The 27,548-nt window shown below is 48.0% G+C and overlaps 2 protein-coding genes across 12 annotated transcripts; one reads left to right on the forward strand and one right to left on the reverse strand.

Annotated features, from left to right (window-relative positions):
- Positions 1-3,601: 3,601 nt before the first annotated feature.
- On the reverse strand, positions 3,602-23,946 carry LOC100123780 (ATP-binding cassette sub-family A member 5). Of its 8 annotated transcripts, none has more exons than XM_016983001.2 (22): positions 23,377-23,946; positions 18,992-19,111; positions 15,440-15,613; positions 15,181-15,362; positions 14,746-14,950; positions 14,445-14,674; positions 14,156-14,342; positions 13,936-14,079; positions 13,709-13,859; positions 13,548-13,624; positions 12,954-13,406; positions 12,538-12,887; positions 12,038-12,447; positions 11,807-11,881; positions 10,852-11,118; positions 10,435-10,702; positions 10,122-10,302; positions 9,406-10,017; positions 8,805-9,331; positions 8,520-8,727; positions 8,093-8,432; positions 3,602-8,015 (listed from the first exon to the last, which is right to left on the reverse strand). In XM_016983001.2, exons 1-22 carry the CDS (start codon positions 23,419-23,421, stop codon positions 7,912-7,914), a joined length of 5,310 nt encoding a protein of 1,769 aa, XP_016838490.1. In that variant the 5' UTR covers positions 23,422-23,946; the 3' UTR covers positions 3,602-7,911. The 8 variants fall into 8 exon arrangements, with proteins under 8 accessions (XP_016838490.1, XP_016838489.1, XP_008212744.1 ...); XM_016983000.2 differs by having other exon boundaries at positions 12,954-13,409; XM_008214522.2 differs by lacking the exon at positions 11,807-11,881 and having other exon boundaries at positions 12,044-12,447.
- Positions 16,239-27,422, forward strand: LOC103317229 (tubulin polyglutamylase complex subunit 2). 4 transcript variants are annotated; one of them, XR_004226578.2, is made up of 4 exons: positions 16,239-16,598; positions 17,692-18,116; positions 18,400-18,743; positions 27,028-27,422. XR_004226578.2 is itself a non-coding variant. In XM_031922565.2 (3 exons), exons 1-3 carry the CDS (start codon positions 16,355-16,357, stop codon positions 18,655-18,657), a joined length of 927 nt encoding a protein of 308 aa, XP_031778425.1. In that variant the 5' UTR covers positions 16,259-16,354; the 3' UTR covers positions 18,658-19,790. The 4 variants fall into 4 exon arrangements, 1 of the variants encoding a protein (XP_031778425.1); XR_004226577.2 differs by lacking the exon at positions 27,028-27,422 and adding an exon at positions 18,801-19,334 and having other exon boundaries at positions 16,295-16,598; XR_004344589.1 differs by lacking the exon at positions 27,028-27,422 and adding an exon at positions 19,202-19,790 and having other exon boundaries at positions 16,355-16,598; positions 18,400-19,135.
- Positions 27,423-27,548: the final 126 nt, after the last annotated feature.

Genomic DNA, 27,548 nt, shown 5'->3' on the forward strand with positions numbered 1-27,548 from the left:
CCGCTGCAGCTGCTGCTGCTGCTGGCGGAAAAGGGTTTGGGACGCCTGCGCAGCGGCGCGACGCCGCGCTTTAGCGTGGGAGGAGAGAAGCTGCAGTGCCGGCGCGGCTTGTCTTTTTCGAGAGACTGTGTACAGTGTGCAGGAGAGGATGGAGGTGCGGGGGGTTTGCCCCGTGTGTGTATATATGCATGCCGAGCGCAGGCTTTTGTTTACGTTCGATGCGGAAGATGGCGCGAGAATTTTTCGCAACGTGGGGGAGTATAAGCGAGCTGAAATGTTTATACGCGCGGTGTCGGTGCAGAGATTCAGCTCGACTCGCGCTCGGGAGATGTTATTGAAACTGAAGGGAATAGCTATTGAAAGCGAGAGAGAACTCTTGACCGTTCTCCTTTCGAGTGCGCGAATGGCTGAACGCTGTCGATATTTCGCTCGAGTACTTACCTTTTTACGATCTATTGTCTGGTTGTAATCGAGCTTTAAATCCTACTTTACTCGCTCCTCAGCGATTAGCCAAATGATCAATCGAAATCCCGCCGCAAGTCACAACATTATACAGCCGATAGCCACTCGAGCAAGGTGGAGGAATACGCAAGTATCCTCGTGCTTAGCTCGCTGCACTCGAGCATCGGCGAAGACGACGACTAATCCGAGCAGTAGCAACTGCGCAAGGGTCCTTTCGCAAGCAGTAGCAGCAGCCCTTTGAGTCCCCTCGACAAGCCACTCGAGCGCGTCGAAAGAAGCCGCTACTCCCCGTGGTGTCTCGCCTCGTGCAAGACAGGCGGACTGCAGACTGACTAACCGTGGCTGCGGCTTCATTCGGCTATACTGCAGGAGGAGGAGTAGCCTGTCGACCGGCTCGTGTTGATCAAGGGACGAAATTCAAGAGCCTCGACTAATTATATGTAGACCGGATCGGGCGCTCGCATATTACGCCCCTTCTTCTTTCGAGGGGATCAACCAGCTGATCTCGTCGAAAGCTCGTTGATTAAGCTGAATCGAGTATAAGATATCGCGACTTTGCATCTTATCTCTCCCGAGGATGCGCATCAGGTTTGATTAAATCGTAATTCATTAAGGGGACACGATGTACACGCTTACTGCATTATACCTATGCGCGATACGCTTCGGCCGACTTGATCTCGCTTTAATTACGGAATATCCTGATAAAGGAGCTTTTAATCACGTGTACATCAACGCGTGCTTTATTTGCTCTCTCCGTATAAACGGCTAATATTTACGACCCACATCACAGCCCGGCTGTGAAATTATCGAGAGAAATAAGAGTGGAAGCATAAGTTGGCGAGAGAAAAACGTCGCTCGCCGAAATCCTCGCTCTTGGATATTGCATCGGGCGCGACAACGAGGCGAGAGGCGATTAAAGCCCTGTTTTTCCGCGCGACGACTGCAGTATTTCTTCCCCCTAGTCGTCGCCGGAGCTCTGAATCGCAGCGAGAATAAGAGGCGAGCGAGACTCTCGGATTTAATTTGAAACTTTTCAAGCGCGCGCGCGCGCGCGCGACGACCGATTCAAGTTTTAACTTGCCGGTAACGCGGAGACGACGACGACGACGACAAAGTACATACTTCCTTCTCATTACGCGAGCGCCGAACGAATCCTCGTTTGCCGGACACGCCGCGGCGAACTTGCCCATTAAGCTTAATCCGCCGGGTAAACGATGAGTTAAAACGCTTTTGTATCGCGCGTACCGCGACTCGTATTGTTCTTCCGATCCGTTCTAATAAATTAAATCCTCTTTATAATTTCAAGAGGGGAGAAGTAAAGCTCATCCTTCGCAGCTATTTCTCGCTCGGGGTGTGAGAACCTTGTCGTCGCCGGAGCGCGCGAGAGTCATTATCGGAATTTTTGCACTCGGCAAAGAGCGCCCGGCGATGCTGCAACAAGCCAAAGCTGAGGCAGCTAATGCGATTGACGCTGAAAGCTCGGCGCCGCCGCTGCCTCGCCGGCGTGCAGGCAACACAATCCGATTAAGCTGCCCTCGTACGCTCCTCTCCCTTCGCTAGCTATGATGTTCTCCGGCGCGTCTTCCTCCTCTTGCGTATAAACTCCGCCGCTACATATAGACCGACTCGATGAGGCCAACCGATGCTCGAAGGGCCAATCAATCGCGACCACCTGCTAACTGCCGAAACACGAGGCTTGAGGTTGTGGGAGCTTAATCTCGTGTCTTTATGCTCGACGGTCCGAAGAAATGCGGGAAATCGGAGCTCTTCGACCCGACACTTGTCGAAATTGCCGTGCGGTGAACTGTCATTGCGTGACGCAACCGAAGAGTTCTGCCCAACTATTTTATATACCGTTTAGCTCTCGCCGCTGCAGTAGTAACACACACGCGAGCCGGCGGCTTAAATAAAGTCGTAAAAAAGTCTGCAGCTATTGGAAAATCGCCGATATGAAACATTTTATGCTTTTTGTTGCGCGATCTCTCTCTCTCTCTCTCTCTCTCTCTCTCGCGCGCGCGATATGTGGGCGGGGAATCAAGCGCACGGATTATGTTCCAGCGCGATTTTTTTACGACGTCGAGCATTTATGACCGCCACGGCTGCTTGCCGTTTTTACGATGATTTTTTGAATTTCGTCGGTATTACATGCGCGCCCGTTTAATGTCCCCTTCTCGGTCTTGCATATCGATGAGAGCTACGAGAGAGGGCCGCAGGGCTATCGTATACATTTTCAGAATATCGAACGGAGCTTTTACACGGTTCTATCTCTGATCATGCTACGACGAAACAAATTGCATTAAAAGAGAAAAAAATTGCCGCAAGCTTCTTGAAAAGCTCCCGCGATGCTCATTCATTCTCGCGGTGCGACAAGGTTGCCGTGCGGCTTGGCGCCCGATATATCGCCCTGTACAGAGAGAGGAAGCTTGCGCGATATCGATTTGCCCGTTGCCTATGGCCTCCGATAATGAAATGCCGCTACTGCGCGGGCGGCGGTGAGAAAGAAGGGGACGGCGGTAACTGATGCTATACTGCCACTGCACCGGAGTCTCAATTGCTCGACGTTTTATGCCGCCCCCGCTACGTGACCTACCGTAAGGCTATATGTACATTCGATTCATTGTGCGGCATGTTCGCCTTTTTTGCCGCTGCCTTTTCCCTCTCTTTCTCTCGTATAAATGGATGAGTTTGTAATAAACAGCTTTTTCCAATCGAAGATGATTACACGGTGTAGTCTGAGCTTAGCCGGTCGTTATGCGATTGTACAAATGATGTAAACTTTGGAAAACAAAACAAAGCAGTTTCGGATCGGCCTTTGCCTCTTTACTTCTTTGGCCATCTCCGGCCAGCGAATATAGGTGGCGCGTGGCTGCTTTTCTATTTCCCTCATCGCTATATCTGCTAGTCCAAAACTGTCTTCTGCTGGACCTGCTGGTATAATTAAGCCATTCGTGCTATAGGTATGACCGTTTGAAACTGATGTTTCTAATGTGTTATAACGCTGGCGAACCGCGAGACGTACCAAAATTAACAAGAGCCAGCAAAGTGGAAACGATATTTATAAATGCGGATGTAACTTATATTTAGTTTATGAACAATGAGAGGGACACACATGTACATATAAAAATAAAACAAGAACAAGTCGCTATTGGAAACTGCGAGATCGTTCGATCTTTCGATAAATTTTATTAGTGAAAAAGCATTGTTTTAAACAACTGATTTTACATACAATTCGCATTAACAAATACACGCGTTGGCCTCAGAGTTTATCCAGACGATACATATATGAATATATACACATATGTATCGTGATTCCAAGAGGTTCAGATCGTATATTATTTTTCAGCAAAAAATGGACTCGAGTATGACTGGTATAGCTATTATCTCTGCTCAAGTATGTGGTGGCGCATATATCGTTTTTTTTTCTCAGAAAGCGGACCTGATGTTTGTTGTTTATCTTCATCCATCGTTTCGTTTGTTCTTATATTGTGCTTACGTGCCATATTAATGTGCATAATAATAAAATAGTCCAAGACACTGATGTCATTTCCCTTTTGCTTGTTTGTTCTCGTTATAACGGAGAAACGAAAAATTAAAATGTCAGAAAGCTGCGCGTGATCGACTGCTCTGCCGATACGACGGGATACTATACAGTTTCTATTATTTTCACTTTTCTCCTTTCTTCGCTCGTTCTCGTTTAGGCGCGATAAAAGTATACAAGAATCTCGGTATAATAATATGACTATTTTAAATCGTGTGATGGGTGTTTGCGAAGTGTGTATGTGTTAATGTATGTGTGTGTGTATGTGTGTGTGTGTGGGTGATCTCTTACTCGATTAATACACGATGATGTCGATGCAAGCGCCCGGGGGCTGTTATATAATAATGATACTGTATAATACGAAACAATTTTTTGCTAAATTACTCGCGTAGTGATCATGTGATAATAATTGACTAAATTTTACACATTGTTTCATCTTGCTTCTAATCTCGCCGGCATCTTCTCATTCCTCGGCTCGTTTTGATGCAGCATTTATAATGCGCGCGCACGAATGTCCATCGTGCTCGACAATATACATAGGCGTGTCTTCCGTGTGTATAATCCCTATTATATATATTTATGCATGTAGTTCATATCCTTATCATTATGTACTTCATTCAAATACGACTTTTAATTTTTATTAATCATTATTACATAACATCATTTATATATATACAAAAAACGCTTTTCCTTATACTCCACTGTGACAAAATTTGAAATTTCACTACCTACATAATTTTATTTTGTTTTATTTTATTTCTTTTTTTCCTCATGTTTTCGCACCTACAAAATATTTCGTTCAGTCCGAACGTGTGACACAGCAAAACTCCCTCGCGTCCTTTCGCTCTTAATATTCTCTCTCTCTCTCTCTCTCTCTCTCTCTCTCTCTCTCTCTCTCTCTCTCTCTCGCGTACTCTTCCACTCAGTCTCGCTACATGTTTTAGAACGCCGTTGCAATCTCGTGCGCCTGTGTATGTGGGTGTGTGTGAACAAATGCCTCGCGCGTACATGTTACTTGATTTTTTTTCTTGTTTCTTTTATTTGTTCGTGTATTTTTGTTATATACCTCGATGATAAAATTTTCTAACGATAAATTCGTGGAAACGAAATTCCTATATGATTGCGCAATATACAAACCCGTAAGTGCCAATCGGTATTTATTCCTTGCTGTCGGTTATATAACAATTTTACTTGGGTATCATCGCTCGAAGAGTGACAAAAGTTCTCTTATATACGTTATATCGCTATATCGTTAATCGTATGCAAGTATGAGAAAGGAGCACAGTATTATTATTATAATATGCGAGACTCGCGTAAAAACGTTGCTCTTCCAGATAGCTGGATTGATGTCCGATAATTTTGTTTAATCTCTTTCGTTCCGTGTTCTATTCTTTTCGTGATAATAGAGTCTTTGATAAAATTCACTAAAAGCTATAGGAGTTTTTCTCTTTTCGCTCGAGGCCGGCAGCCGACTGAAACGCGTCTCGTGCACTCTTTTGCGTGTGTTAATATCACTAATATGAAACAGCCTAAATACCTATAAAATAATGCAATTCGAGCCGAGACGCGAGTTTCAGGATAAAACGCCGCAGCCTTCTTCGTGTTTATAATAATAATGATAATATAACTATTACAATCGTTCGTTAATCGCAGAGCTCATCGGGCCAGCTTTACAATCGAATTTTTCTTCTTTTAGAATGTTTATATAATATTTTACTAAGATTCTTCTCGTCGTCATCGTCCGGTCTTATCGCTGCGGTCTAAGTACTTATAACGATCAGCTATATACTGTAATCGGTTTATTCTTTCTTTTTATTTTTTTACTTATTTTTTCTCGTCTACACGAACGTATACGCCGTCAAAAGTTTGACAGAAAAACACACACTGCGCACGCACAAGCTTGTGGATAATTAACTCTTTTTTTACGCTCTTGCCTGTGCGCGTCGTCGTGTCTCCGCATCAGACTTCTTACTGGTTACAATACTATTCGAAAATCAAAGGTGTGTGTACTATCTGCGTGCTTGTCACGTGTTTACTTTTTGTATATAACATAATCACAAATCTTAGTATAGCGTTTCTACGAGTGTATGCGGTATTCAATGTGTATATCGTGAGAGTATGAGGACCTCGAGAGCGAGCTCGAGAAAAGTTGTATAGATGACATCAAGGTGCTGTCGACTCGATTTTTCTCCTGCTGCATGCTTTTGTACGAAAAAGTGATAGTAATTGTTGTCGGTGGTTATGCATGCGTTATATAATTAACTTTTTTTTATCAGTGTCTTAATATAATTGTTTTCTTGTTATCGTCACTCGATACGCTGATTTTTTATTCGCTCGTCTGTTTCCTCGCTGTTAATGCATTTTTTATACACTTAGAAAATAATTATTGCAAATGATCTCGTACTCTTTATGTATCATATACTCCGGCGCCTAGTCGTACTATCGTACACAGCTACACTGACTTCCGCAGCTTTCCATACACAAGCGCGGCAAAACATTGTGCGACAGTACACACTTGACACTGAAATACACTTGAGGCGTTTTATATCAAACCTTGGTTTATTCATTGTCTAAAAAAATGAAAAATCTAGTTAACCATACTGTATTCAGCATCTTTGAGTGTATAACCACCTATAAACACGGCCGTAAGGGTCATGCGTAAACAAATTTTTATTTACATGCAGAGATTTGATATATATTTATATTTTTCTTTTTACGCCTTACATCACAAGTCTATGAATAGTTCATCGTGAACCTTTCGCTGCTTCCTCTCGCTCTCTTTCTCTCTTACAAATTTTCTTCACGATAATTATGAGAATGGACTTTATCAGCTACTTTATTGAATCCTCGATGACGTTGTATTCGATTCAGCCACAATAACTATTTGTTTTTTTGTTTTTTACATCATACACGTTCTTTCGCGCTTGGCGATGCCCCGCAATCATCCCGCGAACTCAGTTTCAATATAAAATTCCTCGATTCGAAGGGCGAAACATCATCTCGCTCTCGTTATCTTGATAATAGTAATAATAATAATGATAATAATAATAATAAATGTTAGTGATGACACAGAGTGTGTGTACGTGTTGAAAATACCGTTTGAACTGAAGCAGCACGAATAAAACTCACTCATCGCCGCGCGCTCTCTCCGCGAAAAATTCTCCTCTACATATTTGTTACTTTATATTTTATATGTATAATATTGTATAACCGCGCGCGCCTGCCACGCGCTGGCCTATTATTTACAGAATACAGTATATATAAGATAATAATACTCGTCGTCGTTTAATGTGAGATAGACGCTTCATCGCTAATGCGCGCAAGAGTAAAGGGAAAGATAAAAACCGGCACGAACACATTTCAGTGAACAGGATCTCGCTCGCGCGATGGGCCTCTCCTATTCTCGGAATTACACAGAAGTTCACTTTTGCGGTTACATCTCGTAATCATCTAGTAGAATATAAATAAATAGAATAGTATCGGATTGATATTCGTGTAATTGAAGTCAAAGGACTGCGGAAATAAAAGCACGTAGAAAAAACCAACAGTCTATAGACGTCGTCACCGTCGTCTTCAGCGAGGAGGGCTGGGACGGGGGCTGCAGAGGGGCAGAGATAGAGAGTTCCATGTAGTCTCTGTTTTTGTGTGATGGAACGGGGGGAGTTGCTGCGATGTACGTTTCATATCATATGGGTACAGAAGTCCGTCGCGCGTCAACTTACTGCCTAAATCTTCCAAGACGATTCGGCTGGACTGCGCCGCAAAATTGCGCGGACTTCCGCTTTTCTGCACAGTGGGTGTCTGTGAGAGAGTGTGTGTGTGTGTGTGTGTGTGTTGGTGTGTGTTTCGCTCAACCTTCTCGCGTGTCTGCCTCAAGCGACGTCCTGAGCAGGCGTCACTGGTGCTGCCTCTCAGTCATTGGCGTCTGGCGCGTCGTAGTGGGAGAACTTGAGGAACACCTGCTCGAGCGTCGTCTGACTGAAGCTGTACTCTTCGATATCCAATTCCATCTTGGCTGCAATTCGTGCGAGGGTTTTCGTTCGTGATTCGATCGTTCGTATAAGGAAAAAATGTAAGGACAGTGATAGTCACCTTTCTCAAGCTGAGTGAAGCATTCGGCCAGCGAATGCACCGAGTGCTGGGGCACAGCGAAGACGAGCCTGTCTGCGAAGCTCTCCTCGAGAGTGGCGTCGGCGAACATGCCCGTGACGAATTCCTTGAGACAGCTGACTCGGTTGCCCGAGGGAGTCGTCGGGGTGCAGTCACCTCCCAGCAGCTTCATCTCCAGCGTGTAGCCCGCGCCGTACAGATTTTTCAGGTGCTGCGTGGAGCCGATGCAGCGCAGCTCGCCTTTCACCATTATGCCGACGCGCGAGCACAGGGCGTCCGCCTCCTCCATCGAATGCGTCGTGAGGATCGCGCCTCTGCCGCCCTGTTATTGGCAAGTCGATGGTGTTAACTATACCCTGTTACACCGTGGCTGCGACCAAATGAATTGTAAAGACTTGTGCGATCTTACCTGAAAACTGGCGAGGATGGTATCCCAGAGGAATCGCTTGGAACGTGGGTCCATTCCCGTGCTGGGCTCGTCCATGAGCACGACCTTGGGTCCTCCGATCATGGCCATGGCAAAGCTGAGCTTCCGTCTCGTTCCTCCCGAGCACTCCTGCGTCTGCTTGTCGGCGTGTTCGTGGATTTGCAGACCTGACAGGTACAGATCGACGATTCTGCAGAGGCAATAACACAGGCATGTGAGAGAAAGTCAACGGATACTCCAATGAGTTAAGGCGTCGCGAAATCCTACCTGCTGATGTCGCCCCAGGGAACGCCGCGAATGGCCGCGTAGCATTCGAGGTGCTCCCTCACGGTGATGTTCTTCCACTGTGCGTCGTGTTGGGGACAGTATCCCATCTGCCTGAACGCCTCGGACATGTGGGAGTTGATGTTGTGACCACCGATCTGGACTCGGCCGCGACTGGCTGCCTCCTCCGCGATGATGATCTTCATGGTGGTGGTCTTGCCGGCGCCGTTGTGACCCAGGAGTCCAAGCACTTCGGCCGGTTCGACGGCCAACGAGAGATTTCGCACGGCTATCTTCTTGGAGGGCGGAGGCTGCTCCTCCTCGCGCTTCGAGCAGCAACTGCACGACGTGGCTTCTTGCTGCCGGTACTCTTTGCGGAGGTTCTGGACGAGCACCACTGGGGGCTCCTGCACCGACGTCGAGCTCATCAGGTTGAAGACCTTCTGTCTCTCGTTCTTCACGTCTTCGTCCTCGTGGTCGCCAACGTCGTTGTTCTCCATAATTTCCTCGCCGATCGAGCCACCGTTGCGCTGAGGAAGAATCGTGGACCGTTACTCCTCGTCTTAGGGTATGGCAAGTCATCGAACCGAAGAATATCACTTACCACGTAGTACTTGAAGAAGTCCTTGACGTTCCCTCCGCTCTTCTTGGTGTCGAGCAGCAGAAGCACGAAGAACCAAAGCGGGCAGTGCAGCATCACTCCGAGCGCCATGACGATGATCTCGCTCGTGAGGTAATCCGATATGCTCAGGTGGCGACAGGTCGCGTTCATGGTACACATGAGATAGACTCGGTCGATGTAGTACAGCGCGGCGTACGGCACGTACATCGTGTTGCACAGCGAGAATACCACGTGCAAGGCGAACGCGGCGATACCACCGACACCCAGCATGTCCAGGATCATGACCAGCAGAAACGGTATCAGTCCGAAGAACGTGGCGATATTGGGCAGGAAACTCTGGGCCGAGTCCATCTTGTCGAACATGTAGGCGAGACAGGTCGAGAAGAATATGGACGAGGGGCAGTAGAGGATGATGAGGCCGCCCAGGGTCAGCAGAGCTGGCACCTGCTGCAACGATGGCACTTGGAACATGAAGATGATGCCGAGGATGCAGAGGCAGATGAACATCATCAGACCGAGCAGCACCACGAAGTAGGTGAAGAAGTACATCGTGAACGAGAGGCCGTTCACCCTCAGCTGGTTCTTGGCTTTGATCTGGAAGAGTAGAGAAGTGTGTTTGTGTGTGTGTGTGTGTGTATGTTAGAAAACCGAGGCCGTTTGGCTCGAGCGAGCAAAGCTTTGCTATATGCTATACTTACTTCGCGATCGTAAACCATGTCGACGGCCAGAGTTATGGGCACTAAGACGAGGTCCATGCCGATAAACAGCGCTGAACTGGCTATACCGATGTTGAACTCTTGAGGCTGGGATGTCTGCCTGAACGGCTGACTCTTCACTTGTATCGGGTTTATCGGCTTCGTCACTTCTGTACTGTGTAGCCTTAAATATAAATTTCAGTAATTACACCCAAAGCTTTATATTATTCGCAAACGAATCAATGTACAGATCAATCAAGAGCAGTAGAGAGACATCGTTATTACACATCGGCATTAAAAATTCATGAATTCTCACTTGTAGAGCGCGTTGGTAAAGACATTCAAAACGATCGGCAATGAATGTTGCATCGTGTCGTTGTACATAACCGTGAAGTTCACCCTTGAGTAGTTATAGTCGGTGACGTTCAAGATGGCCATGTGCGGCGCCCGATTGAGCAGCTCGACAAAGGTCCCGTCGTACTCCTCCGACCGGTTGATTATCTTACCGATGCTGTTGACCAGCGGCGAGATGTCGCGGTTCGTGCTGTTGATGTACATGATGTTCGTGTCGGGACCGTAGCTCTCTGAAAATATTGAGACGTTGTATTATGCCATTGACGTCACACCTCCTTTCACGGCGAACAATTAATGTAATTCAATGTGCATCGACTCGCTAATTGCCGACGCTGAACGACACGAGAATATAGAAAACGAAGCCTGTATAATACAATACCATTGTTCAGAATGAGGCTCTGCATCCCTATGTTGGGGGTCTTTATGCTGTTGAGATAGAGGCCGAGCACGACGAGGGCCAGGGGTGCGACGATCGTGAAGTACAACAGCTGGATGCTTCTGAAGAGCCGGAGCACTCGGAGTTTAAGCATAGCGTAGAACGTCTGTATGACATTGGGTCGTATCTTGATGGGGTCCAGTCCGAGGCCCAGTATCGCCGGGCTCTTGTCGTTGCTCGCTGTCCCGTCTGGTAGCTCGTTCGTACCGGCTGCGCGATTAAAAGGTATAGATTCAGTATGAGCACGTCGGACATTGCGGTGATGAGCTAGATATAGTTAATAAATTTAAAAAGCTGAGAAGTTGCTGTATACTGCGGTGGTGTGTACCAGAGACGAGTAAATGTTTGCTGTATATATATATATATATATATATATATATATATATATATATATATATATATATATATATATATATATATATATATATAGACAACATAAGTTTTGTAGCGTCGTGAGCGCACTGATTAGTAGGAGTTTGAAGAGCGACTAATATCTGGTACTGAATGAGACTAAGCACAAATACACTATATAGCCAAGCACTTTGCGAAATTGCGTGAGGCGGATGAAGATTAAATGAGTAAAAGCCGATCCTATAGGTATATAATGAACTTCTGACGAAGTTTGATCACAGTGATAAAATGCTCGACGATGTATACATTCTCTTGCAGCAAACATGTTTGTTCCGCGCAATGCTCGAATGTGTGCGACGTACACACATACACTAAGTGACGTTTACGTAAGTATGATCGACGTAAACTGATGAGGCTTGCAGCTTTTGAGAAAAAGTTTGAACACCTACTCTACTACGATTAGATATTATAGTGACTGACTGAGATAGAGAGAAAAAATGAGTAGTATACGTAAGTATTAAAAAATTGATTGTTTTCAAAGATATACCTTTTAAATCTTTCGGAGCGAAAATGCTACCAAACTCTAGCCTCATTCTTGATAAAGTTTTTTGTCCTTCTGAATCTAAAATTGGTGGCATTTTAACTCGACAAAAACGAAAAAATATACGCTTCGCTAAAGAAAAATAGCCCATTAAAAGAGAAAGAGGTCGCACCAGCTGGTCACCAGTAACCACAGCGCGATAAGATAATTTGAAGAGAGAGAATTCAGCGCACTCACACTCACCCTTCTGAGCGTCGTTCTGGACGATCGTGCCCTCGTTCTGGAGACTCTGATACGACGTGCTCTTGGACTGCAGCGACAGGGACCTGCTCAGCGCCCGGTTCCTCACCATCTTCTTCGACAAGTTGTCCATCGTGCACTCGGTCTCCTCGTCCTTCTCCAGGTGCAGGAAGACCTCCTCGAGCGTCGTCATGGACACGCCGTAGCTGCTGATGCCCAGTCGGAGGGCCTTGGTCTTGATCTCCTGCTCGATGGCGGAGAAGAGTGGCGCAAAGTTCTCCACCGAGTTGTGCGGCAGGATGAAGCTCAGCTCGCGACCGTGTCGGCGAGCTTTCTCGGCCTTGGTCACGTGCGAGGAGACCAGTCGCGTTATCGCGTTCTCCCGGACGTTGCCCTCCAGCACGAGCCTGTGTGTGAGGACGAGGATGGAATAGTTATACTTTGAGTTTGCATCGCGGTGTGCATTATATCGATCGAGATATGTAAAGGAGGCTTACGTGAGGTGGTATCCAATTCCAAACTTGTTCTTGAGAAACAAGGAGCTGCCGCAGCAGCGAAGCTTCCCCTTGCTAATCACAGCCTTCCTGTCGGCGAGTATGTCCGCCTCGTCCATGAAGTGCGTCGTCAGCAGTATGACTTTGCCGTGGCGCCGCGACTGCAGGAACGACCACATCTGTCGGCGAGAGTAGGGATCGACCCCAGCGGTCGGCTCGTCGAGGATGATGATCTTCGGATCGCCGATTATGGCTATGCCCACCGACAGCTTGCGCTTTTGGCCGCCGCTCAGGTACTTGGCGAACGTGTCCGCCTTCTCCAGCAGGTCTATGTCCTTCAGGGTCTTTTTGACCTGCGGATGCGAGAGCGTTATTGATCGCCTGCATCGAATGTTTAAATAATCATACAGTACACCCACCTCGTGCTCTATAGTGCCCCGGGGGATGCCGCGGACGGCGGCGAAGAACTCAAGGTGCTCCCTCGGCGTGAGCAGATCGAAGAGGATGTCGTGCTGCGGGCAGACGCCGGTCATGCTGCGTATCATGTGCATGTCGTTGGAGTCCCTGACGTCGTAGCCGAATATCAGGGCTGTGCCCGCGGTGGGTGAGGTCAGTCCCGTGAGAATATTGAAGAGGGTCGTCTTGCCGGCCCCGTTGTGACCGAGTATCGCGGTTATCTGGCCCTCGTAAATAGTGAGGTTGATGCCGTTGACGGCCTTGACCTCGGGTCTCCGGCACTTGCTGTAGGACTTGTAAAGATCGACGATGCGTATCGCCTCGCGACCCTTCATCTCCCGGACGACGGGCTCGACGTCGCGGTTCGCCTCCTCGCCCGGGATGAAGCTGTTGGACTCGCCGTTCACCGCCGGCGCCTGCTGGCAATCATCGGCAGCGATTCGTATCGTGGGCTTTTTAACAACAACGACTCGTGCATGCGACTCGACCGACGCGCCGCCATCGAGGGACGCGCCGGTTGTGGTGATTGTGCTATTTACGCGCTCGGCTGAACTTACTCTCGGCGCCTTGTTCTTCTTGCACCAGAAGCCTGGCGTGAAGCAAAACCAGGCTGGTCGCTTTGTTCCGTATTCGCCTGTAATCAAAAACAGAGTCACCAGTTCAGTTTCAGATGGCATTCATTGTTTCACTTTATATTCGTATTACGTGTTACACTCACTCGGAACGACGGAATCGAGATAGTAGGCTAAAAGTCCGTAGAGAAATATGTCCAGGGTCATCATCACGAGACTTCCGCCGAAGGGGATTCCAGGACCGGACCAGAGATTGTCGAAGTTCACACCCTCGCCTTGCAGGTCCAACACGAGAGCCTGGAACAACCAGAGAATATTCGGTATAAGCACATTGCACACGTCAGAGTTTGACAACTGTTGATCTACCGCCTACCTTGTCCATTGCCAAGGCTACTCCCGTGGGGCTCAACAGTGACACGAGCCAAAACGATATCGAGCTCGAGTCGTCAACGAACACCTGGATGAAGTACATTAGGCTCAGAATCGTCACCGCGAAGTTACCCAGGACACCAGCGGTCTGCAACAATCGGACCAATAGATCAGCAACAAATTCACATATTACACTCCACTGTATATCAGTGGTAAAAACTCACGCGTGATTTATCGAAGAACGGCGTTATCATGAAGGCGAACATAATGACGGAGAAGCTGTAGAGCACGACTAGCAAAAATATCGGCAGGAAATGCGTGTGCTGGAACATCTGTAAAGTAAAGAGGAGAACGACCGCGACGGCCGACAGTAGTAGGACGAAGGCTGCGTAAATGATGAACCACGATAACCTGCGAGCAAAAGAGAGCGAAAGGGTGTCATCGATTATCATTTCGGAAATCGGAGCGGCAGAAGCGCGTCGAGAGGAATATATATTCATATTATTCTCGTACCAAAATACGGAATCCTTTAGACCCATTATCTTCATGCCCTCCTTGATTTTGTTCTCCTTCTCGCCGACGATCAAAATTAACAGATATGTTATGAACTGAGAGAGGGCTAGCACCATGTATAGAGGAATCACAACTCTGAAGGCGAGCATCCAATCAGCCGTGTACGCTTCCTTTGGAAACATCTCCAGCTTGATGTCCGGCACCGTGATATCGTTATTCTCGGTATCCAACTGAAATCATCAATCGCATCAGCACAACGAACGTCTCTCCAAAGATCAATCGTACCTAGTCATCGACTCACCCTGATTTTCGTAATATCCAACAGCAGCTGCAAGGCCATGAAGCCGGATAAAAAATAATTATTGACGGGACACGAGCCACCGGTTTCTATGGACAGGACACCACCCATCCAGTGACTGGTGTCCTTCCGACAGGTCACCGAAGATGAGAGCATTTCGGTCGGTGACGGCGGCGTCGTGTACGAGGGATTCGTCCGTATCTCATATCTGTGACAACAAAGACAATTTTCGAGTACATGAAATTGCGGGATACGAAGTACGTTGTAGGCGCGGGACAAAGGATCAGTGGCCAGAGTCGTGTTAGGGCAGATACACACGGCTTCATTAACAACTTCACAATGAAGCTTAATGAACTTTTGATCGCTATACGAGCACGTGCGCTAAAGGCATTGTCTCTTTCTCGGGTATATGGTTGTATTGCAATACCAATGACTCACTCTAATCTGCTGGTCTTGGGCTGTGGATCCTCGAAAATGACGGCCAGTGGTATGCTGTATGGTTCCCTCCAGTAAGCAGCTTGCAGATCGTCCGTCGTGTCGAAGTAGATGAAGTTCAGTTGATGCTTGTTGGGGGAATCCCACATCGACAGCCACAATTGGTTCGTGAAATTTAGGAATTCCTGAAACAGGATTTGCTTTTTAAATCTTCTTCGCTCTATAGAAAAAAAATAATAAGAAACGAAAGAATCAGACTTACAACAGTCTCCGTGGTGTTCGGCACAACGGCTATGGTGTTGTTCTTGTAGCCGTTGAAGAACTCGAAGATATCGCCCTCCTGCCTCTGGGTAGTAATTGCGGGATAGTTCGGATTCGGTATCAGAACCTTCACCACAATTAATATTCCAAGGATGTAGAGGGGCAGGAATATTTCCTAGAATGTCATGCGTTTATTATTAAAATTGCTACCTTGGACTTTTACACGCTCCAGTTGAGCCGCACGCGTCTCGAGTTGTATCTGTGTCTGTGTGTGTGTGTGTGTGTGTGCGTGCGTGCGTGTGTGTGTGTGTGTGTACGTGGGATCGGGGGAAAATTGCAGCTCGCATTAAATATGCACGCGGCTCACGAAATCGAGTCCGAGTGTGTATCGGCGTAAACTGCAGCTGTGCGGTGGAAAAACTTTCGGATCGATATAACATCGGTATATCGGGATACACGCGTATCCCGCCGCAGAAAATAATAGTCACCGCTGTATCGCATTACCAAAGTATGCCAACTTTCAAAATCATAATATAGAGCCCGGCGTTTTATCGACCTTCCCGTCCGGAGCCGGAGCCTCTCCCACCAGCGCGCTCACATACATCACCCGCCGGCCGTTCGAAAAAAAGCCCTGAAAATCGTAATTCCCTCGCTCTCTCCTGAAAGTGCAAGCCCGTGTCGCTGGAAAAGCCAAGTAGTATACCATCGCTGTACACATTACCTACATAAACGCGCGCATAGAAAACGCGAGCATCGCCGGAGGTAGTCGCGGCGTAACCCCAACGGAGCAGCCCGTTACCATGGAGCCGCGAGTAAACTCGGCCTAGCCCAGCGTTTCGACCGACAAATCACTCGGCTTTCGATCGTCCTCGAACGAGAGTTTAAATTCGACGGTGCTAGTGTTTTCCAATCGACCATGTCCTTCTTCGTGGACATGGTCAGCGAGGACTCGTTCTACGAGAACCTCACTCTCGGAGTGTCAAGGCTGCTCGAGGCGAATCCCTGTGTCAAGAACGTCCAGCTGGAGAGGAGAGGCGCCTGCGATAGAGCTGCGCTGTCTACTTGGGAGCAAAAACACTGCTGTTTGCTGACGGAGGACTTGAGGAATTTTTACACGTCGACCGACGGATTCCTGCTCACCTGGAGCCTTGAGATATCGGGTGATGCGTCTTTGTGTATCTATGATTGTCGATGCGCGACGTGTGCGTCCGGCTGAGATAAAGGAACGGATTTCGCTTCGGACGGTACACGTGCAGGTGTTCGAGAGAGAGAGAGAGAGAGAGAGAGAGAGAGAGAGAGAGAGAGAAAAAGTTACTTTTTTAACAAACGCTGTTACATAAAATACGCAGCGGGACAAAGTCACGTTTCTAATTTACTCGGTATTCGAAACGCGTCCTCTCTCATATACATCCGTCTATAATATTCATGACATAACCGTTAAATTAGCGCCAACGCCTGACGCAATTTATTTCTGCTTTGGAATAATTGATATTTTGTACTTTCTGTATATAGCTCGAGGTAAAATTTCCATCCATGAATTTTCAATTTAGAAAAAAAGCTCGTGCAGATCTGATGAACGCCTTCAATCATTCATTCCGAGTGTGCAATATCGTTGGCTTATTGATTTCGCTCGCACGAGTCAGTACGTGCATAAAAATTACATAAATTCGTTCCCATTCGATATTTCTCTTTCTATCCCTCATCTTCGTAACAGAATCTCCGAAGTGATATTCGGTATCGCGGATAATTTGCAATTTCCGTACACTCGATAAATTCGAAACTCCTGCACAAGAGAATATTTTATAACGTTGATAGAAAAAAATGCAGTACTCGGCGTTATTACGCTTTCGTTATGGACTCTTTGCATAACAAAGAATCGATGAAGAATGTTCATTATATATCTTGTGCGGCTCAATTTGTATAACGTTCTCCTCGTGCGCGCGCAAGGAAAGTACAGAGGCATCAAGTTTACACGAGTTCTTATTCGCGCGCTGCTTATTTTCTGGCTAACAAGGCGCCTCGTTGAATGGCTCTCTCTCTCTCTCTCTCTCTCTCTCTCTCTCTCTCTCTCTCTCTCTCTCTCTCGTAAATCAATAAGCTACCGGTTCACGCACAAGCGATTCCTATCGTTCGTGTATCATGGAAGCATTATTTCATCGTCGTAAAGCGCGCAGTAAATCCGTTCGTTCGGCGGACTGTAGAGGGTAATCGAATGGCGCAACGTATCGTAAACAAGTCCTCCCGGTCGTTTAGGCGAGGAGTTCCCGATCGGCCGAATGGAGATAAAGGACCTCTCGAGCCTGAAGCGCCACATCGGCAGCGGCACCTCGGGCAAAGATCAACAGGCGGAGAACAGCGGCAGTAGCAGTAGCAGTGCAACCACCAGCACAGCCGACGAGGTCAAAGCCTTGACGTCGCTGGTGGAGCCCACCTTCGGAGGCTCGCGTTGCAAGCTCTTCGAGCTTGCCGAGTGCGCCGACTGCCGAGTCTTCCTGGCCCATCAACTCCAGCCGGACCAGGACGAGCCGTCGGTCTGGCTTCACAGCTCCACCACCCAGCGGTGGTACCAGCTGGCCGACAGTTTCTCCAAGTACTTCCGGATGATGCTCGTGCACCTGGGACTGCCGCTCTGGCAGATGTGCGCCGCCGGGCTGCAGCTACCTACGTGGCTCGAGCAGGTACCCTCTCTTATCGGCGCTACTAAACGCGCAAAACGAGCGGCGAATCGATGGGAATGAAAAATTGCCCGGCAGCCTTGCAGCTAACGCATCGATTACGCTCCCGCGGCGCAGAGACAATTCCGGCGTCCGGTGAGCGCGCGCTGAATAGACCGTTACGTGCTGCTTGTGTTGACCTTAACTGCGTGCAGCGCTCGGAGAGAAAGAGCCTCGAATCGAACCCATTCACGCGATAACCCACAAAAGCGCGTTCGTGCCCACTGACGCTCGTGACGCTCCACAGGTCTACCTGCTGGTGGGACCGCACCTGCTGCAGTCGACCCATCCCCCCATCCCGGCGGCGAGCGCGTCCGTGGAGACGAGCCTCTGGTCGGACGGCCCGACGAACCTCATCGATCCGGCGGTCTTCAGGGGCAAGGATCACGCCGGCGGCGGGGGCGCCAGGCAGAAACAGGGCAGCAACGCGGCCACCGCCGGAACGACGCCGGGCACGACAACGACGACGACGGGCAACGCCAGGAAGAAATCCTCTTCCCACTGACGGGGTCCTTGGCCTAATTGGCAAGCGCCGGCTTTGCGACAGCACAGGCACGCGCGAGCGCTAACGGCTTGCCAGCAGCGACTCCGGTACGTATTTTTCCGCTGCGCGAGGAGAGGAGAGGCTGATGCGGTACGCACTTCTAGCTCAGTTTCGGACGCCGATCGATTCGACCCAATAGCGCTGCGGCTCTGCTGCTCTGCTGGCTTATCGTCGCGCTCGCCGCGCTCTTCGATTCGCAATTTCGTGTACGACTCGATTGAGCTTTCGGGAGCTTGCACGCGCGTGTGTGTTGTGTGTATGTCTGTGTGATAGCAACGAGTTTATATATACGTACCGCTGTTGTCTTTCTCTTCTCTCGCTTTTTCAGAAGGAGATTCCTAACGAGCATAGCTCGTAGCTGAGATAAGTACACCCCGCAGGAACCCATTCTGTACTCGTCTGTTTCTGTCAGTATCTGCAATGAGAAAGGAATTCAAAAGTTGAGCAAGCTCTTTAAAAAAGTACTGGAACGCTCGGCTTCTCTAACTTTTTTTTTCAAAGCTAGGCTGCTTTTTCGACAGCGACCTCGAATGCGCGCTTGCCTTTGGAGAGCAAAATTTACATGTACGAGCAGGTTATCGGGTGAATCGAATGAACCTATTATTGTCATTTATTAAATCAGAGAAATATTATGTAAATATTATGATGTTAGTTGGACTGCAATGCCGATCAATGCAAACGCGCCAAATAGTACTTATGCGTTATACAAAATACTAAAAACTCCGCGATGATTACCAACACTGTAAATTCGTAGAATACAAAGCAAACGCGTTGTGCAACGAAAGCAAACAAAAGAAGTTGAAGCAGAGCTACGGATATATTCTAATTTTAAGAAGATTATTATAGTCTCTTGAGTACTGGAAGCAAAACATTTGGAATTTATGGAGTGACGAGATTGGCGCCACTCTCTTAATTAACCTCGTACGCGGAATAGAATGTATGTACGTATACGGAAGCATTAATACTGGCTGCTTCAGCGTATGTATGTTATTTCAAAGCATCGTATGAAAACACAGAGTTGTGTTATCTTGTAATGTACTTCTGTAATTTGCACAGAATTTTTTATAAAATTAAAAAAATTAATTCAAATTTCACCACTGTACGTGTACACTAGTACTTTACCAATTACCAAAGCGTACGAAAGCTCATACGTTTCGTACATTTGCCGGAATACCCTATGTTTATTATAGACATCATCGCATACTGATTGGATCTCCCTTTGAGTATTCATCGTAAATTACCGACCATATCGATATCACGAGTCCCACGCGTATTTCAGCACATGCTTTTATTTATAGATGGAAAAAAAGCCTCTGCACGCTATCGCGGAACGAATTTTTCGTTCCAAAAACCACATGGAAAAGTGTATTTAAAATTGATTTGCACAGATACTATAGAGAGTGTAATTGAATAGCATGTAAAGCAACGACACATAAAAATAAAACCGAGTAAACAGTCGGTTTATTCCTACGAGGTACGCGTGTCTCTCGTCACGCTTGAAATACGTCATTCCTTCCAAAAGCCATAAAGCTGTCGGCTGAATTAAAAGCTATTGCGAACAGCCGTATCTCGCAAAGGTACACGTAAGTCATTGCAATTTCAAGTTGCCATTCGGCTAACAAGTTCTCGAAGAACTCTATTCAATAAGGTACACACACACACAGTTTTGGGTCGTCTCTCCGCGAAACAGTTCCATAAATAGCATATTGATATAATTTATTAGCGTGTGTATAAACTTGAATTTCAGCGTAGTTTTTTTTCTGTTTGAAGTTCCGCCTAGCAAGGCTTACGCCGCCTGGCTGGTCTGAACTTTGCCGACATTAAAGCCTTGGAACGACGGCACGAGCATGCGACAATCGATAACACACACACATACATACATACACCACTCTTTGGTCATTTGGTAAGTGGGTGGGAAAGCCAAGAGGAAATGTGTGCTACAACCCTTTCGGCCGCGAAAATACGAAAATTCACACGCGATCCCTACTCTTATTTTATTCAGAGCAAGTCGTTGTACATCTAATTGAAAGAGTGTATAGTATAACAAAATTTATTGCTATCCTTGTATACAAAAGGCCGTGAGGTATATACGACTATCGGTTCGTAGAATCGTTTCAATCACTCGGCTTTGCTCAATTAAATAACTTCCGTACACACGGTTGTAATTAAATTACGACTGATTACGAGAAATCAATCGAGTTCGTCAGAATCATAATTGCCGCGCTCGTAAACGAGCGCAGCGTTCGTCAAAAAAGTTGGCAATCAATTTTCGGCAACCGTCGATTCGAAACGATCAACGATTATCCTTATACGCCTGCTCTATCGAATATCCTGGATACCGTTATATCTCTTCTACGCGCGTCACATTTTCTGGCCACGTGACTCTATTTGTTGGATAAATTATGAATGAAGGTAACCGCCGGCCGTCGCACGGGGAGGCGAGTCTTGTGTATCAAAGCGGCTTGATCAGATAAGCGATTAGTATAGTCCCTGTGTGTGTGTGTGTGTACTGTGTATGCGAGAATCCATAGACCCCGAAAAAAAACCTTTTGTGCGGATTATCCGCGTGTATTTTCCATTCACCGTAATGGTGATTGAGGCCAAGGTGTGTCCCAGACATGGCACCTTCCTCGTTTCGTGCGTTAGCGTTGGCTAAAGCTAAACATATAACGGAAAACGTTAGAGCACTCGATTATCCCGTAATATTTCCACATACTGAATTTAACGCATAGCCGGAGTGTCACTGGCTCGACGATTCCGACGAGGGGGAGAACATTAATTTAGAATTCAATGAAGTTACATCCGCTCGCGTTTCATGACAGATGTTGCGCGCGCGCGCGCGCGATTATACTCGACGCAGCCAGTCGCACTCGGTTAGTGTATAAGAGGAACATCGGAGCTTCTGTTTTTTATTCCCGACATTCGTGTACAATTAAACAAAGCTTGGCAAAGCGGATTATCCGTTTAACGCGACGAGATGCGAGCGTCTCCGAAAAGTCCGACTAATGCCAAAATTTCGTCGATCGACAAACCTGTGCTATCCGGCTACACGTTGCGCGGTGTATATAAATAAAGAAGCGCGAATCCAAGACCTCGATATTTCCTAATCGCGCGCTACAGCGAGCAGAGAATGAAAAAAAAGCGAGGGAAAAACAAAGAAAACAGCGGGAACGGCAGTAGCGAATAATCCCCTAACGGGCCAGATACGTCGTCGGTGACGCGTCCGGTCAGTGCACACGACGAGCTCGCGCGCGCGCCGGTGTATATATACGATAGCGGGTATGAGAGCTCGAGCATCAGAAGGACAGAACGGCGCGAGTATGCAGGTGGTAGTGGTGTGCGGCACACTCTGTAACGCCGCTCGAGTATCGACCGCCGCTACGTCGGTGCTGCGAGGGGGTGGGAGCAATGAGGGGCCCCCCTGTGCTGGCCGTGCCCCTACACACACACACACGCACACACACACACACACACACACACATTGGCTGTACTATATACATGCGGAAAGAGAGAGAGACACGCGCGTCACACGCGATTCCGGCGCGCGCACGGACCACGTGAGAGATATGCACGACGACGTATACGGTATACCATCTCTCACCCCTTGCACTTTTTCGTCATGCCTCGCTGCTCGAGCTTACACCATTTGCGTAATGCCCGCGAAGTAGCTCGCACTTTTATCACTGTCTACTTGGCTTTCTCCTCTCCATACGTAGATGGAGAGCGTCCATATCGTCACGTGACCGTCGGCCGGAATAGGTATTGCACTACTGGTCGAAAGGAAGCGAGTGAAAAAAAGGGACGTCGCGTGATTTCGGAGCTTTCGATTCTAGGCCGAAGGTCCCTCGGAATCCGGAGCGCCTAATCTCATTCACGGAATTGGAGATGATAAAGAAGAAAACTAATCTCCCTGTCAACAACGAACCGCGCAGCGGGCCACCCCCTGGGTGGACATTTTTCCCATTGGCCCGCATTCCGAAGTGTGGAAAAACAGCCAACGCGTCGTCCCTCGTCAAGATTACCGCCATTCACGAAACGCTCGACCACAACAAAAAGCTCCCTCCCACCCCTGCCTCGAAAAGCCGCTCCGCTGGTCAATGATATCGAGCCGAAAGCCGGAAGGGGATGAAAATTCGAGAAAAAGCCGCACGGAAGGATTATGCTTCAGCCAAGAAGGAGCATAGAGGAAGAGGAAGACAAAAGGTGAACGCTGCACCCGCGGCTTCAGCGCAGCTCGTCAGGGGGCTAAGAAGCGGAGCAAGCGGCAGAGGCGGCCGATCGATCCCCCCGTCCGCCCGCTCGTCGTCGGTTTCGCTCGCTCCCCCGAGCCAGCCGCGCTGCGCGAAGGACGCCATCGATCGTCCGTCGCGAGCGATTTCGCTACCCCCGACCATTACGGCCCCGAGTCTAGCAGAAGAAAAACGCGGACCGCGGACGAGTTAACGCGTCGTCTGCATTTTCCGCTGCGACGTGTGGGACAAGCGTACCACGGGGAGGCGGTGGAGAGGGGAACGGGTGCAGAGAATTCCGAGGGGACACGCCGCCGCCACCGCCGCTGGGGTGGCGGTGCAGCAGTGCAGGCGCGCGTGCATGTAAAATCGATGCGAGAGCGACCGGCGCTACTGCTGCTGCCGCCGCCGCCGCCGCCGCCGCCGCCGCCGTCGTCGTCGAGTCTCTCACCTTAGTCTCGCCCTCGGCATTTGGCCTGTCCAAGAAGATATCCATCAGCCGGCTGGCCTCATGAGTGGAGAGGACCGCGACGACTGCTCGTCCCCGCCGGCGAAAGCTCCCCGAGCCCGCTCCAGTTCGCTACCGCTGCTGCTGGTTGCACCTGCTGACGAGCTTGCGACGACACTGACACCGCACTCATCGCCGCCTCCCGCAGCAGCTTTCCCTCGCTCTCTCACTCGCTCGCGCGCGTGCGGTTATCGAGTCATCGCGGGAGGAGGATGCTCGTCATGGCGCTGCTCGCACACTCGCACTCTGGCGCTGCACCACACTCGTTGGCTTGCTTCGCGCGCCTACTCCGTGCGCTCCGGGAGTCGCAGTACACCTCGACGCACCCCAGAGAGAAAGAGGGAAAGAGAGACTCGGGAGTGAGTGAGAGAAAGAGAGGAGAGAGAGAGAGAGAAAGAGAGAGAGAGACAGAGAGAGAGACAGAGCGAGGCGTGCGCGCGCGCGCGGGCGGACGACCGGCTGCACGAGACCAGTTCCGCATACGTCGACCAGCGACGCCAGACTGCGGGGAACACTGGTGGCAAGGGCCGCGAGAGCTCGCGGCACACCCACTGCGACTGCGCGAACTCGCGCTGCTCCTCGTCGTCGTCGCCGTATGTGTGTATAAAGTCTCTCCGATCGGGCCACGAGCTCCGCTCTGTGTGTGTGCGTGTGTCCGTGTGTGCTTTGTACACTCCGCTATGTGCGCGCTGACGTACGACACGAGCTTCTGTGCGTTATCGCGCGGCGTAGACTGTATAGCTCAGCTGCTGCGGGAGACGACGCTGCAGATCGTTTTGCTCTGATGGCCGATGATGATGATGATGTCGGTGGACCGGATGGAGCGACTCGGGATGTGCACAGCGGAATGATTAGAGACAGCGGTGCACAGAGCTTTCGAGCTTTTTTCGGTACTTTTTTTTTGCGTGGTTCACACTGTCGGATAACGTTTCAAGAATCGCATTGTTCTTTTGGGATAATCGATAGCGTTGCGAGCAAGGTCATTAGTGCTAATCGCAAATCCGTAGTGTATATAAATACTCCCGATTTCCGCAGCTTTATTAAAAGCTCGTTAACCTTTTGCCGATGAATCGTAATAAGTAAATAAGACAAACACGGAGAGTTAACGAATCCAAATGCAATTTCGATCCATTAAGCAAGCCAAGTTATTCCGCGACCTATTCATAGACTCCTTTCCGCGTATAAACTGTCCCAGGAATTTTCCAACGGGGCTCATTACTATCAATATAATTCATCCGTGCACTACTGGCACGCCTAATAACAATCGAGGGAAGAAAAAATATCCTCGGCACGAAGCCCCTACTACAGCTTTCAAAAACAATCGGCCCCAGCGCGCGGCGTTTTATCGGTAAGCGATATTCGCGCGCGCGACGCATCGACATGTCCAAAAGCGACACACCGCCATTCGTATGCGAGAGAAAGAGAAAAGCCGCAGCACTCGATCGAAAACCCATATGCAATATATGGTAATGCCAGCAGGCTCGCGACTGCCAGTCCGTGAAATGTTCCCCCTAACTCGACTCGAGCAAAAAAAGGCATCGTCGGCTGCAGCAGTCTCGCGTCGCTCCGACGACGTCACGTTTAATGAAAAATTCACCGGCTCGAGTATGCTCGTGCGCGCGTGCGACGCTCGCGTACTTATATGCGCGCGCGTCCATATACGTGTGTCCCATGCCGCATCCTAGAAACTCGTCCTGCGTCGGAGAATAATGCCGCGACACGTCGCACATGCAGCGAGTATTTCATTTGCATAATGCTACGGCAGCCCCGTGTGCCGTCGTGATTTCGTCTTCGCATACACGGCGAGAGATATGATGTGGCGTTCGAGCTTTCTTATTATTATGTTATATGTGTTTTTGGAGCGAGGAGAATTCGGAGAATGTTTTGATTACGCCTGCACCGGGGCTGTCGTGCGAGATTCCAGCTGGTGATGATGGATGGGCCTAACGTTACTTTGTGTGTGTCAGTGGAATAAAAAAGAAGTTTAGCTTCGCGTAATGAAATTCGCTGCAGTCGATAGCGCGCAACTATGAGCACGAATGGAAAAATATTTGTCTCGCACTGGTTGGAGCGTTTCGCTGGCAGCGTTCCAGAAATCTCTCGTTCATTCATTATTCAAACTTGGTATAAAAGTATACGTATCCCCCCGAAATTAAGTAAGCAGTCGTCGTGCGCATCAAATCACATCAATAACGATTTTATTCCTCGATCGATCAAAGGCATCGGGCAAGTCATCGAGATCCGAGAGAAAGAGAGAGAGAGAGAGAGAGAGAGAGAGAGAAGCCCGACAATCTTTTCCCGGCGACAATTTCTGATCTTCGCCGTAATCCGCGCCGCACAACGAGATTACGAATCGGTACAAATATCGCCGCGAAACGGGAAATCCGCGAGCATTGTGCTCGGCGAGTACACCGCGCAAACCGACACTTGGCCGAGACCGATATCGCGCCGACTCGAGCGAGTGCCAGGTTGCGCGTGAAAATCTCAAAATACACCTTGGGGATCGCATGCGTGCATCGCCACATCGCCACGGTCAGGCTGCATAATACCTCGTCACCTGTGCCTTTCACTCTTTCCTACCACTCTATTCCCTCCGACGACGTTTCTTTCTCATTTTTCGTTGGTTCGACCTTTGTACACGTTGAGTTTACTTCGACCGACCGAACGTACGTTAGCTCCGTTCATTTGATGGGGAGAGCGAGAGCTTGATGGGGCTTAATCGTTAGATGGAGCGCGTTATTCTAAAAATACGATTCCGGCTCGATAATGACACAGGAAACACGTGGAATTTATTGTTCGAAAGGTAAATAAAGGCACTGATTTCGTGTCGTGTCGACGTATTCTTAAATTGACCTGAATAACGCTGGAAAAGCTCGTAGACGAAAATTATTGTACCGGATGGCTATTTTCAAATTTTCAGGCAGAGAGCAAACAGCTGATGCGTGAAATGGAGGCTCGTAAAAATTCCAATTACACTTGAAGCTGCTCAGCGCGTGCTCGCGAGAACTTGATGAAATTAATAACCCAGCATTTCGATTCCAGAATTTTTAAAGGGACTTTTTACGAGGGAAAAATCGATCCCTCACTTTTCCAGCTTGCAATTATATACACTGTCAAAGCTTTCCACCGAATTTCTACATCACAGCGAATGACACACTAAAGTGTCGAAAATGTACAAGCTAATGTACAGTGCACGAGTTTTATTTCAATATTTTGGTGTATTCTTAGTGCAATGTTACGTAGGTGTCGGTATATTATGTAGCACAGAAACCACCTTGCGCTCTCTCGGCGAGACTACTTTTTTCCTGCTCGTCACTCGTAATCCGTTCATTGCCCCAGTACTTAATAAAATTTATTAGGAAGTTGGCATTAATTTGATTATACGTTATTGAATTGACTGTTTCTTGCTCTACTTGTGGTCGTACAACACCGAAATGGCTTTATCCAAATCCCTTTCAGTCAGTCTTCACTGGCCGCAAAAAATACTTTCATAAATTGTCTTGAGCAGTACTTCTCAACGCAAAACCTTTTCTAAGACAGCCACAAATCTGATTTCAATTAACAAAAAATCTATAATCGTATATTTTCTTCCAGGCGCATCAACGCCCGACCTTCCGTTGTGCGATAATGTCAAGTCGTGAGTCTAGACGATTTATCAAATGCCAAGCCCTTTCGCGCACGAGATATCAGAGCTAGCCTGATAATATAAAAGTATACGGGCAATCCTTTCACCGTTCTTCTTCAATCTATTTCATGGACATGAAAAGAATGACATTGCACGCGGGGCACTTTTGCTGAGCGGCAACAATAATTGACAATTGAATAAAGTATATCTGATAAATGAGTATACTCGATTTTAGATTGATGATTAATAATTATAATTAATTATAAAAGTAATAACAAGTTTTCAATAATTAAAACTGTTTTTATATTTAAGGGTCTGATAAATTTAATATTTGAAATTTCTTAAATAAATAAAATATGAACCATTTAATAATTTTTGTAATTTTTATTTACAACACTTGAGAAACGTACATTTTCTGATTTTAGTATTTCGTAATCATACAATTTGGATTGTATTGTTCGAATGTTATCTAATCTCTTTCTTTATCAGT

Source organism: Nasonia vitripennis, chromosome 2, assembly GCF_009193385.2.
Source record: "Nasonia vitripennis strain AsymCx chromosome 2, Nvit_psr_1.1, whole genome shotgun sequence".
NCBI lineage: Eukaryota > Metazoa > Arthropoda > Insecta > Hymenoptera > Pteromalidae > Nasonia > Nasonia vitripennis.

What these genes read in the sequence shown, in the direction of transcription:
- LOC103317229 (XM_031922565.2), top strand. Translation starts at nt 16,355, where the DNA reads ATGTCCTTCTTCGTGGACATGGTCAGCGAGGACTCGTTCTACGAGAAC. An exon ending in CTGGAGCCTTGAGATATCGG is followed by an intron (nt 16,599 to 17,691) that starts GTGATGCGTCTT and finishes CCGGTCGTTTAG; the next exon opens with GCGAGGAGTTCCCGATCGGC. An exon ending in TACCTACGTGGCTCGAGCAG is followed by an intron (nt 18,117 to 18,399) that starts GTACCCTCTCTT and finishes GACGCTCCACAG; the next exon opens with GTCTACCTGCTGGTGGGACC.
- LOC100123780 (XM_016982998.2), bottom strand. Translation starts at nt 23,421, where the DNA reads ATGGATATCTTCTTGGACAGGCCAAATGCCGAGGGCGAGACTAAG. An exon ending in AGAAGAGAAAGACAACAGCG is followed by an intron (nt 15,614 to 18,991) that starts GTACGTATATAT and finishes ATGACATTCTAG; the next exon opens with GAAATATTCCTGCCCCTCTA. An exon ending in TGGATATTACGAAAATCAGG is followed by an intron (nt 14,675 to 14,745) that starts GTGAGTCGATGA and finishes TGATGATTTCAG; the next exon opens with TTGGATACCGAGAATAACGA.